Here is a 12,791-nt window from a genome sequence, read left to right as displayed (position 1 = left end):
TGGGGATTCGAGGCTCTGAGCCCCGCAGGTGAGGTGGGGGCTTTCCCCCGACCCGCAGCCTCCTTCCAGACGCTGTAGCGCGCAGACCTGCGGGCATAGGCACTGTACAGCACCCACTGATTCTTGGCCTGCGTCGCAGCTGGGCGGGGGTCGTTGAGGGGGTCGGACCAGGAAAGGGGCGGGGGGAAGCGGATGGCGTTTCCCTCACCGCCGCTGCCTGTGTCGCCGTCGGTCCTTCGCCTGGTCGCAGCAAGAGCGGCGGAGCTGGCTTCGCGGCCGAGCCCGGCCCTGTTCAGCGCCGCACAGCCGCGGCTACTACTTGCTGTCCCCGGCCGGGCTCCAGGTCCCGCTCCGCAGCCGCGGAGGCGGGAGGGAGCGCCAAGGGCCGGGGCCACCAGCCGCGGCTAGCGCGGGGGAGGCTAGGGTGCTCGGCGCAGCGGGCTCCGCCTCCGGCTCGCCTTGCCTCCTCCCCCTCCCTCCGCTCCCCGGCCTGCTGCTCCTCCTCCCCTCGCGCCCGCTCCTCCCCCTCCTTCCCTCCCCCTCCCCCTCCGCCCTCCTCCGCTTAGGGCCAGCGCGGCGGCGGCGGCGGCGGCGGCAGCAGCAGGAGCAGCCCCGGCTGCGGGTCGCGACGGCGGCGGGGCGCCCCCTCCCCCGTGCCGGGGCGCGGCGGAGGGATGTGGGGCTTTGCGGGAGGAAGGCTTTTCGGCATTTTCTCGGCCCCAGTGCTGGTGGCTGTGGTGTGCTGCGCCCAGAGGTAGGGTCGCGGGTGGGTGGATGGGAAGCGGGCCGGGCAGCGGGCAGGGCGCGCGGGTGTACGCTTCGGGCGCTGGCGGGTGAGCCACCGCCTGACCCTGCTCTCTGTGCCCCTTGCCCCCTCCCCCAGCGTGAACGATCCCGGGAACATGTCCTTTGTGAAGGAGACGGTGGACAAGCTGTTGAAAGGCTACGACATTCGCCTGAGACCCGACTTCGGGGGTAAGTGGGGTGTGCGCGGCTGCTGCGGGATGCGCGACCCACCGCGCTGGCGGCCTGGGTGGTGGAGGGAGGTGGGGGGCGCTGAAGCCGAGCTGCGGCGGAGTGAGGGGGGGGGGGAGGTGAGAGGCATTTCACCTGCTACCTCTCCTCGGGTGGGCACCGCTTTCCTCAGTGCCACCCGCACCCGGTGCCCGAGCTTGGCTGATCTCTGTGTGGTGCTCTTCCCGCAGGTCCCCCGGTCTGCGTGGGGATGAACATCGATATCGCCAGCATAGACATGGTTTCCGAAGTCAACATGGTGAGTGCCCTCCCTCCCCAGGGCTGTCCCCGAGTCCCTGCCCCACTGCCTGGGCCCACAGTACTGGGCCAGAGGCCTTCTCTGCCGGGGCCGATCTTCCCTGGCCCGCAGAGGGAGCGGCTCTCCGGGAGCCAGCCTCTCGCTGGTGCGGCTCCCTCCACCCTCCCGGTGTGCGCGGGGGGCGTAGTTGGCGTCGGTTCCGTGCGGAGGGCGCACCCTTCCTGCGGAAGGAAGGGGTCCTAGGCCGGCCTAGCGCTTGGCTTTCACCGCAGCCCTCGTGCTCCCAGCTCCTCCAGCGGTCTGTCACCTGGGCCTGAGGCTTCCCTAGTGCCATCTCGCCTCCTTAGCAACAGGCGCTGGGGAACCAGGGAAGAGAGGCGAGTTGTGGGGGTGGCTCATATTCTAGGTAAGAGGTACTTAAGGTTTCCTTTGTTGTTTTTTTGGAAAGAGATGCTGGCAGCTGGAGAGAACGAGGGGCAATGATTTGTGTACTCAAGGGTATCTCGGGTCAGTTTCCTTGGTCTCAGTGGCTTTTGGAAGGGCAGGCTCCTGGACAGTGAAACCCGGAATCCCGCTCCGCCAGTCGCTGTCGGAGGTGCTGACAGAGCCAGGCGTCTCTGAGAACTGGAGAGCCTGGGCAGCTGGCGGGCTTTCGGAAGGGGCCGCTGTGCCAGGAGAGTCGAAGGCTAGTGAGCCCAGTGTCACTTAAAGCTATGTTAATGTGAACGGGATTCAGTATTGTAACCTGTGGAAACCGGAGGTCCGTGTCCTGAGGTGCGAAGTGGGTGTCATGGGCTTTTTTGCTCAGGACACTAGGACAACTGGGAATAAGGAGCAAAAGAACCCCTTTCATTTGTTAATTGAGATGAAATATTCTGGGATTTGGAAACATTTGATTTTCGGTTGAGTGGCACTTTAGAAATTGTAAGAATGAGCATTTGGAAAGAATATTTTTTGGGGAAAAACCATTTGCTGACTCTAACATAACATTAAGAATATAATGAGGCATGGTTTCAGATAGACCCAGTAGGTTTCTCAAGTCTGGTGTACCTGAGAAAACTTGTTTTAAATGCATACTCCCAGGTTCCTCACTCCAAAAGATTCTGATCCAACCGTGGAGTGGAATCTTGGGGTGTCTGCATTTAAAACTAGTGCCTCACATTTTTTTTTTTGAAGCACTATTTTGTGGACAGTATTTTAGGAAATATCACAATAAATTATAGAAATACAAACATTTACAAATAAACTACATAGACTGTTTAGCAAGATATGTTTAAAAATATTTTTTACTGTGGATTTTTTAGGAAGAAATCTTTGACCACACAAAATTAATTTCATCAAATTTTCACTCTTAACCTAAAGTTTTTAAGTTATAATATGTGATTTTAAAGTAATGCACTTTTCTTTCAATGTATACTACTAAGGACATTTTTTGTACAAGGAATTATAATAATGAAATTGTTAGCAAGAAACACAGAAATAATATGACTTTACATACATAATATTAAAAATTAACATTACATATGTTTTACTTTTTAAATAATTTTATAAAAATATTCCTGTTCATAAGGTATGCTTTATGATCTTAAAGGAACAAGTTGACATAATCTGTGATTTTCTTAATTGAGAATTTCACATCCTCTAGAGAAAATTCTTTAAACAAGATAATTGAATAATTAGTGGATTATTATATCAAAATCATTATACTGGATGTCAAATGACATAGGAGATAGATTGATGTGGCCCTTTAAGAACTCTATACAATATTAAAACAACCAGGTGAATAAGGAGAATGTTCTTGCAGACCACTGCACATTTTCTTTGAGTTAATTTTTAAACTTAGTTATCCAGTTGTCATCATGCTGATATTTGGCACCTGTAAAAACTTCCATCAATAATCATGCACCATAAATTGAAGTGTCCCAATTTTCTCTGGACCTAATAATAGAAAGACAAATTGAAGATACAAGCCATTATACTGAATAATCTTTAATTTAGTTTATATCCCAAAGTCAATAATTTTGCATAACATAGCCATAGTATACTTGTATGTATTTTTTTTTGCATTCTCATGATGGTAATTTTTGTGGCTCTCTAAACATAAGTTTACTGTAGGCTATTGGACAGATGGGACTGCTTCACATTTGAAATAGCCTCAACAAGTGGATTGAGTAAAATTGTAGGCTGGAAAAATATGATTTCCCTTAACATGTTTGCTCATGGTTATAGTTATGATGTTTGATCTATTATTAAAGAAACTTCAAATATAACAATGGTTAAGTATCATTTTGGAGCTCACATTTTATAAGGAAAGAGCAGAGAAATGCGTAAGATTAGAACCATCCTTCCATCATGTTATTTAAAAATATAAATCCCAATTATGAGCCTCTTTAATCCCCTTACTAGCCACACAAAAGTAAGTTTTGTGAGGTAATAAAACTAAATAAAAAATGGTCTTGTTTCAAAGGTTTTGTAGCTATTACAGGAGATATGTCAAATCTTTGTAACAAAACATAGGATGTGGTCAGTCTCAATAGAGGTACAAAAGAAAGGAGCATATGGAAGAGAGAGAGGGAAGGAAGAAGAGAGAAGGAGAGAGATATTGGGGAAGAGGGAGATAGATTATTTCTGACATGGAAAGTTTCTTGGATAAGTAGGGGGAGTAGAATTGCAACAGGCATAGATGGAGGAGGGTGTTCTAGATTAGGGAAGAAAAATGGCAAAGGTATGGATGGATAGATGAGCAGGATAGGAGATTGTGAAGTGGAGATTCAAAAGATAAAATTGGAAAAGTGATACAAACCCCTGTTCACTTACCTTCTGCTCTGCCATGCCGATTTCAAATGCTGATTGTCAAGTAACTCCATAAATGTTTTAAACAGGTGATTGACATGATTTGAGATGTGGTTTTAGATGAATCTTTTGGCTAAAATATAAATTTAAAAAGAAGAGTGAGGATGTCTCAGCAGAAGCAAAATTTACAGGAAAATTAAGGATAAATCATGGAAGTTTTATTCCTTGATTTTTTTCTTTTTCTTTTCATAGATATATTTTTAAAAAACATATATTTAGTGAAATAAATTTTAATAAATTTACTAATGTTTCAAATAAGAATATACAAAGCATGTGTATCTCAATGTGGGACAGATATGTACTTGTTCATGAGCTTTTGGGAGTGATTGGAAAGAATAATACTATACACTGCATAATAGTAGTATTGTTACTTTTTAAACAGTTGTGAAGCACAATCTTTATCTACTGAGAGTGCCTATAGATCCTGCCTCCAAAGAACACCTCTGTCCTCAAATAAACAAATAAATAGACATATTTGTGTATATACATGTGTGCATGTATCATGCTTTTTGGTATTTTGTAGAGCCATTCTAAGAATGAATTTGAGTATTTTACTATTTAACATTATTTTGCTATAACTTGTTTCATGGAAAATATATTCTACATTTACATTTTCCCCAACCTTCCAATTCTTCTTTTCATGTACTTTTTAAGAAATTAGCTGACTCAACAGCAGTCAAATGAAGACCATTTTGTCTTCTATAACTTCATTTGCTTCTCTTAGCCTTTGTTTTAAAATTTCTTATATATTTTTAAGATTATGTATGGTTAAGAAATTATTTACACTTAGTCTACATATTTCTTTAAGTGACATTGTATATGTGAAAGAACAGTGTTGACTGAAAACTTTTATATATATTTGTTATAATTCTGATGCTTAAGCATTGGTCCCAGTGTATAATAAACATGTGTTGAATAGTTAGATGGAGAGATGAATAAATGGAGTACCAATAATGAAATATGAATAAATTAAAGTATAGGAAACATAAAGAAATATTAAATATATAAAACAACTAGAAAATTTTATTTTCAAAACAGTATTTTTACTCAGAGAATGAAGTAATTCTATAACTCTTAAAAATAAATTAAAAAATGGAAACAGTATTTTAAAGTAGTCATGAGTTCTTTTTTTTAATAGAATAAGCCATTATTTGATATAGTAATTTAGAGGAGAAACTACACATACTTAATTTTTAATTAATTAACTTTAAAGTATTGAGGATGTAACACTAGATTCAAAATCTAGTAGTATTAATAGTAATTTTTAGGATTTATCTTGTATTTGTTATTACTTTATATTTAATTAGTCCATTAAAAATAACTTAATCCTAATGAGAATGTAACTACAGGATTAATTTTTTCTGCTATCATGCATGTAAATTATATATATATATATATATACATATATATACATTTACATATATACATATATATACATATATATATATATAATGAGTTCCTTTTAAGTAACATATAACGTGTATCCTTAGTTTTAATGAGATGTATATTCATCCATTATTCTAGTTCTATTGTATTCCTTTCTTGTTTGTTGCATTTTCTTATTACAAAATCCACTTTTTAAAAAATGTCTAGGTGTAAAATAAGTATTGTACATGACGTAGTTTTGACACATCTCAAAAAGCTGCTTTGGAGCTGCCTCACTGTAAAATGCATAGGTCTCATTCAAGTACAAAACCATGCATGTACACATGCACATAAACGTTTGCACTATCACTTTGTCTTTCCCCTTTTCAGAGAAAGTGGGGTCTGAGGTCTGGAGAATTCAGCTTTTAGGCTTTTTTGTCCAATTTATGTTACTCAATCCGCCCTCCCACCTTTCAGAGTCTAGAGGTTTCTTTGCCAATAGTGAATGGTGAATCTGAGTTCAGCGTTCACTACTGTGCTAGAATCTCAGGTGGAAGAACTGAATCCCAGGAGTCCAGGTAGTGTGCTGAAAAGAGCCTAATGGGATTGGAGTTTTGGGTTCTATTTTCAGGTTTGTGAGAACATCTAGTCTTAGGCAAATCACTTAACACTCAGTAAAATAGTAGAAGGCTTTCCAGATGCCCTACAGAATTGATTGCAAAGTATTAAATCACAAAGGGCTAAGGTCTACAGAGAAAATCATGGTAAAGACAATCACAGCTACACAAACACATGGTAGAAAGCTATCATTAACTAATTTTTCCAGTCCTTGGCCATATTAATTGCATATTAATTGTTATTAGCATTTTAAAGGTTGGAAATGTGCTAATGCTCTTATTACAAAGTAAGCTGGGGGATGACTCAGCAGAAAGGAAAAGTATTTCTCTGACCCAGTTGGGATTGGAAAACTGCTTACATGGAAGGCACTCCAGGGGTGAGGTCCACAGAGTGTGTTGGCATTTGGTTCCAGGTTGCTGCATTTTGGAGGTAAGGCTGTTTATTGAGGACATTACTTTTCACTGGCAGTATGTTTCATGCATAAGCTGTGATCATACATCAATGCTGGGGCACTGATACGAAAGCATATAATGAACTTCAGAGATGGATGAAAATAATACCTTACATAATATGCTTTTTACAAAGGGAGGTTTGTGTTTAATATTGGAAGGCATGGTATTGAGAATGCAAAGAGAATGCTTTCTGTGTTTTCCTTCAGGGAAGTTGTAAAGCTTATGTTGCTACATCTCTTAAAAGATGGATCTTACACACATTGTCCTGTTGTGAACCACCTCTTATTTGAGCATGTGCCCTGGTTCAGGGTTTGTATGGTGTGTTGCACTTAGGAGTATTTGGCTTGAATTGGTGGTGCAAATACGCTTATTTACATATAAAGATTTTTCTGATTTTTGCAAGTAAAGCAATATGGATTCAACTTTTGACTTTGCTATTATGACTCTTGTTTTCTTCTGTTGGTAGCAGAATCTTTCTTTCTCATATGGGTTTTGTATTGTATCATGCATACTGTCATTGCATAAGAAGCCTATCACCATATGGAATCCTTTAAATAATTTTATAATACATGTTGAGATGCAACTTAGGGAAATAACTAACAGTTTTACACATTTTGCAGTTTATGAAATACTTCAAGTATTCTGTTATATTTGATCTTCAGACCTGGTGATGAACTTGGTAAAGTAGGTAATATGGGTGTTAACCTCATCTCCACTTTTCAGAAGAGAAACAACCTTAGGAATAGCACTAACTTACTACATGGCAAAACTGGCACTTGGTCCTGTGTCTTTGGTTTTTCAACCTTATGCTACGGAGCAGCAAAATATCCTCTGTTCGGAGCACATGTGATTTTACCTTCTTCTGTGACTTTCATTGTCTAAATTTGATCTTCCCATTCTACTTTTGCAAGAAATCTTATTTGCTTGTAACACTTATTACAGTGTTACATGTGATTAAGGTGTATTTATTTGCTTAAAGCCTTTCAGACTATAAGTTCCATGAAGCAGAACTGTGTCTATGGACAGTCCTTGCATGGCCTGACACTTGAGAGGCACCTATTAGACATTTGTTGAAAGACAGTATATGAATGAAGAATGAATGAATAAATATATAAGTGCATAAATAAATAGATATGTAGCCTTCCAATGAAATATTTTTGTAACTCAAAATTTGGGCTTATGGCCAAGAAGAAGCTTTTACTGGCTAAATGTGATGTATAGAGATTTTACCTTAGGGGACTTAATTTGATCAGAATTTGTATAATTGTACAGAATATAATACTGTGAGCTGGTATTTTATAGCTGTTACCCTTTTTACTGGAGAGCTTTTATGCTGAGTTCAGAGTAGAAAGGAGAATAAAGTATTGTAAGGGTTGGTGTAGATAATCTAAACACCAATCATTGTTGCCTTTTTTGCACTCAAAGTTTCATGTCTACTTGTCAAATGTCGATTCAGTTTTTTTATATGCCACAGAAGTTTTGATTGTTTTTATGTAAGCATTCATTGGGTTTTGCATTGCTTTCCTGATGGCCAGTCAGTAGTACAGTGAGGCTGCAGTGGTTTTTATTGTTTGCTAGTTTTCCAGCACAGTTTACTTCTGGACCATTTATGCCAGCCATTAAGAAGATTCTTTAGCTGCAAAATTTGGAACACAAAGACTAAGATAGGTCTCACCTCTCGGCAATTTTCTCAGTGTTATCAGTTCAGTGGAAAGTCAAGCTTCTGATCTCTCTGGCTGGGGATGTAGAATTCCTTTATTCCTTGTTATCAGGAGACCACATCAAGTAGTAGAAATCATTTGTAAGCATTAACTCATATATCCCTCTTTTCATTTTTCTTTTTCTTTTTCATGTTTATTTTATGTTAGAGGGGGGGAGGGGGAGAGAGAGGGAGAGACAGAGTCATCCAGGCTCTGAGCTGTCAGCACAGAGCCTGAGGCGGGGCCCAAACTCATAAGCTGTGAAATCATGACCTAAGCCAAAGTCGGACACAGCCCACTGAGCCACCTAGGCACCCGTTTCTCTTTTCATTTTTCAATCAAACTTAAGCATCACAAAGAAACATTAATACAATTAACAAAACTTTTACAGTGCATGGATCTGACATTTCAGGTTAATGGGAACAAAATTAAGATGTGAGAATGTCACAGCTTTTTAAATGCCCTAATCTGTGCTTCTGCAGTCAATCTGAAGGAGGATGTGGATTCTATTGATTACAACATTATTGTGTTTTATCCCAGTTATCCTCGTTTTACAACTAAATAATTCCTTTTATGTTAAATATTTGCTAAATCCACATGCTATGATTTGTGATATGAAATACATTTGTTTTTATTTTGGATTGACTTTAAAGGACAAGAAAGGCTATGGTTTAAAGCTATATAATCCTGGTTGTGTTTGATATATATGTATATATGATATGTATATGTTTCCATATAAAGTATTTGTTACTTAGTTCAGCATAACATCCCTGTTCTTTTTAACTTTAACTTTTTGAATAAGACTTACCAGTTGGTAACTTTAATGAGTACAAGAAACAAATTTTATGTGTCACCCTCTGCTACATGTTCAGTGTATGTGTGCATGTGTGAGTCTAAGCAAACCAAAATTTGTCTTAAAAGAAGCAACAATTTGGGTAATTTAATGTAATACTACTGAGTTTTCCAATCATGCTGACTCTAAAAATCCATCCAAGAGTTAAGTCCAAATATCAGGTGGAAAGTAGACTACAATGGTTACAGAGTTCAGGGCCTGTTCTGTAGAATATGCTTTATTAAATGAATTTGTGTAGCAAATGACCCTGTGGTAAAGCTTTACCTTTGATTTATTTTATTGCAGAGATTCCTTTATTTGGGTATTGTGCACATAAAATGAACCATGTGTGAGGATTGCTGTGAACTTGTCACAGAGGAAAAAAAAAAGAAAAACAGAGAAAACAAAACAAACCAAAACAAGACATCTGAGTTGTGGAAAACAGTGCCATTCTTGTGATCTAGACCAGTTATTCCAAAACTATAGACCAAGAATCTTTGTGTGGTGCTAGAGTTATTGCAAGGGTGGACATAGCTAAGTGTTCTTCTCTAAGCATAATTTCTCACCATTGGTGAGTAAACATAATAGAAAAAAAAAAAGAATGGGAATAACTGACTGTATGAGAACCAGGATTGATTGTGTTATATTCCTTTTTATGCTATTAAACATTCTGCAGATAATTCATTAGTATGAAGGCATATTTAATTGTGCTGCTGAATGAGTTTTTATTTCTGAATCTTTCCTTTGTTTTGGCCCTGGGCACCAAAATTTCCTCTGAGAATGTCATTTTATGTGGTGTGGGCTAAAATAATAGTTCCTTAGGAGAACACTGTTCTGTAGAATGTACATGTGGGCCCTGTACTCAAAATATTTCTGCTCAAATCACATTGGAAAGTATGTTAAATATGTAAAATAGGTTTTTTTTGCTGCAGGAATTGTCAGGCCCATAATATGCTAATGATTTTGCAAATCTTCATGAGAGGAGTGAAAAATACAATATTTTAAGGATTATGTTTCATTGGGCATCTTTTATTTGTGGAGGAATGGGGGACCCAATAAACACTTCTTCAAGAGGTTTTTTTGTAGAACACAGTTTAGAAAATGTGGGGCTAATCCAGTGAATCATAGTGGTTGTCAATATGGCCAGTTCTTATGAATAACTGAGAAGATTACTAGATTAATAAAGGTTTTTCTGGTGACTGTGTCCACAGCATGGAATGCACAGTTTTGATCAAGAATCTACCAGTACATATAGGGATGGGTGATATTTTCTAGAAATGAAGATTAAGCATCCGTTATAATTGATAAAAACCACAAAGATTTTGTTCTACAATAACAGTCTGTCATATTGAGGGAAGTCTGTGTGTTTTTACCTTCCTTGTTTTCTTGTATTATAAGAGTATAAGTACACAATATAGAGGCAGAGATATATATGTTAGAGGAGATGCAAAAGTCTCTTGGGTCAACAGCAACAGATTAATATTAAAAGCAAAATATGGTTCCTTGAGGTTGTTGGGTTTGGCTGGTGGTTTTTAGATGGTGATCTATATGTTATTCATATTTATATGTAAAATAAGATTCTCTTTGGATGAAAGTTTCTTGTGATAAATGTATTTAACATCCCTTAGATTAAGTCACTTCTAAACTTTTCCTTTATGACTAATTATCTATAGTTCTAAGAAGAGTTTATACATGTTTATGAACAGTCAGTGAAAATAGCCTAGAGGGCAGATGCATTTTCTGGATTTTTCTTTAAGCCACAGTAATGTCATAAGGGGCAATATTGCTTAATATTGCCTCCACCACTGTGGAGGCCCCACTGGGTATCTGTGGTGGGCTTAGGGGTTGTAAAAGGCTGGTGGTAATGAGCAGGTAAATCAAAGTAGATCCAGAAAGTATAAAGAGACTCAGAATGTTAATTGATTATAATAGTAAATGGGGTTTTGTTTATTTGCTTGTTTGTTTTTAGCTTTTAGAAGTATGGAAAGCTGGTTTTAAAAAGGGAGGATTCTTATTTTTGAAATATAGTATCTCTTTCTCATATATATATGTTTATATATATATATGGGAAACATATAAAAATATATAATATATAGAAATAGATTTATAAAAATATTTGTGAATATAAAATATAAATATAAGACAAATACAAATATTTATAAGAAATATAAATATAATATATATATTTTTTCTCCCATGCTATGCTTTATTTAGCATAATGCTATATTTCTTCAAAATTTTATCTTAATTTTACAATTGAAAAGCTACTCTCAAAGCTTCAGATTTTACTTTATTATTGTAAATGGTTTGGAATTTTAATTATCTAGGTGATTTCCTCAATGCTCTAGGCTGTGTTGCCTTTAGAGGCCATAGGGGGTCTAACTTGCAAGATTGCTCTCTGCAGTGGAAAGAGTTGCTTGTCAGAACACTTAGATCCCATGGAAGGGTTTGTTGGAACTTTAGCAAGTCATTCAGACTCGATAGTCTTCAATTTGATCCTTTTAAAGACTGTGTTAATAGGATTCTCTAAATTGCCTTCCAGCTCTGGCTTCTGTGTTTCTTAGAGTCTGTGAGCAGTTAGAAACATAAGGGATCCTTCTATTTGCCTTACACATACCACTACTTGTCATTTGGTACCACATGTGGTTTAATTGGTTATCTGAGTGGTGGTCATCTGGCAGCTTGCAACCTTGTGTTCTAAGCATGGCCAGTGTGAAACCGAGAATTATTTTTTCAGGCTATTTTTTGTGCTATGAACTTCAGACATTTTGTACATGAAGAGCTGGGATTTTAACATTTGTATCCATGCCCATTAATTTTCAGTCTCAAACAGTGGTATTTGCTTTTTTGGTCTGAATGTAGAATTACTAATTTAAGAGTGAAAACCGTAGTGAACAGTGAACTGTTAAGATGCTTTTTTTTTTTTTGTATTCAAAATATAACCTTTACATTATCACATAAGAAAAATAGTATAAAAATGTCTTAGTTGCTGTTGGGCTCCAAATTTTCTATATTCAGGTTTTAAAAACATTCTATTCAAATTTAATTCATGAACCATTTTTTACTCTTCTGTGTTATTTTAATAGCATGTTATCATTTTTTTAAATATGAAATTTATTATCAAATTTGTTTCCATACAGTACCCAGTGCTCATCCAAACAGCATAGCATCGTTTTAATATTGTTTGAGTTCATAATCCAGTCCAAAAGGAAGAGGGCATAGGTTTGGCCCATGTCATCTGTACAGCTGCATTCAGCCAGGTTGGGATGATAAGCCAACATTCAAAGAAGTAAATTTTAAATTTAGACCTCAAAGATAGAATTTGCATATTGTAGTGCCTCTACAAAAAATGAAGTTTTACCATTTTATACCTTTTTCTTGATTCCTAGTTTCATTTAAAATCGAATTTCTTGGGGCGCCTGGGTGGCGCAGTCGGTTAAGCGTCCGACTTCAGCCAGGTCACGATCTCGCGGTCGGGGAGTTCGAGCTCCGCGTCAGGCTCTGGGCTGATGGCTCAGAGCCTGGAGCCTGTTTCCGATTCTGTGTCTCCCTCTCTCTCTGCCCCTCCCCCGTTCATGCTCTGTCTCTCTCTGTCCCAAAAATAAATAAACGTTGAAAAAAAAAATTTAAAATTCAATTTCTTATACATAAAATCAAAGAAAGTAAACCTGTGTGGATGCTATGGCTTGCCTTTATTA

At 38.7% G+C, this 12,791-nt stretch overlaps 1 protein-coding gene across 1 annotated transcript in view; it reads left to right on the top strand.

Moving 5' to 3' along the window:
• The first annotated feature begins 674 nt into the window (after positions 1–674).
• GABRB3 (gamma-aminobutyric acid type A receptor subunit beta3) overlaps positions 675–12,791 on the top strand; it is a 244,740-nt gene continuing 232,623 nt past the window's right edge. Inside the window, exons 1-3 of the mRNA XM_047864612.1 lie at positions 675–754; positions 884–975; positions 1,206–1,273. Of these exons, the coding sequence (XP_047720568.1) occupies positions 675–754; positions 884–975; positions 1,206–1,273 (240 nt within the window). The remainder of the gene's footprint in view (positions 755–883; positions 976–1,205; positions 1,274–12,791) is intronic.

The sequence above is a fragment of the Prionailurus viverrinus genome, chromosome B3, assembly GCF_022837055.1.
Source record: "Prionailurus viverrinus isolate Anna chromosome B3, UM_Priviv_1.0, whole genome shotgun sequence".
In the NCBI taxonomy this organism is placed as follows: Eukaryota; Metazoa; Chordata; class Mammalia; order Carnivora; family Felidae; genus Prionailurus; species Prionailurus viverrinus.
Note: the sequence above shows the minus strand (reverse complement) of the source record. Positions and strands in the feature narration are given on the sequence as shown.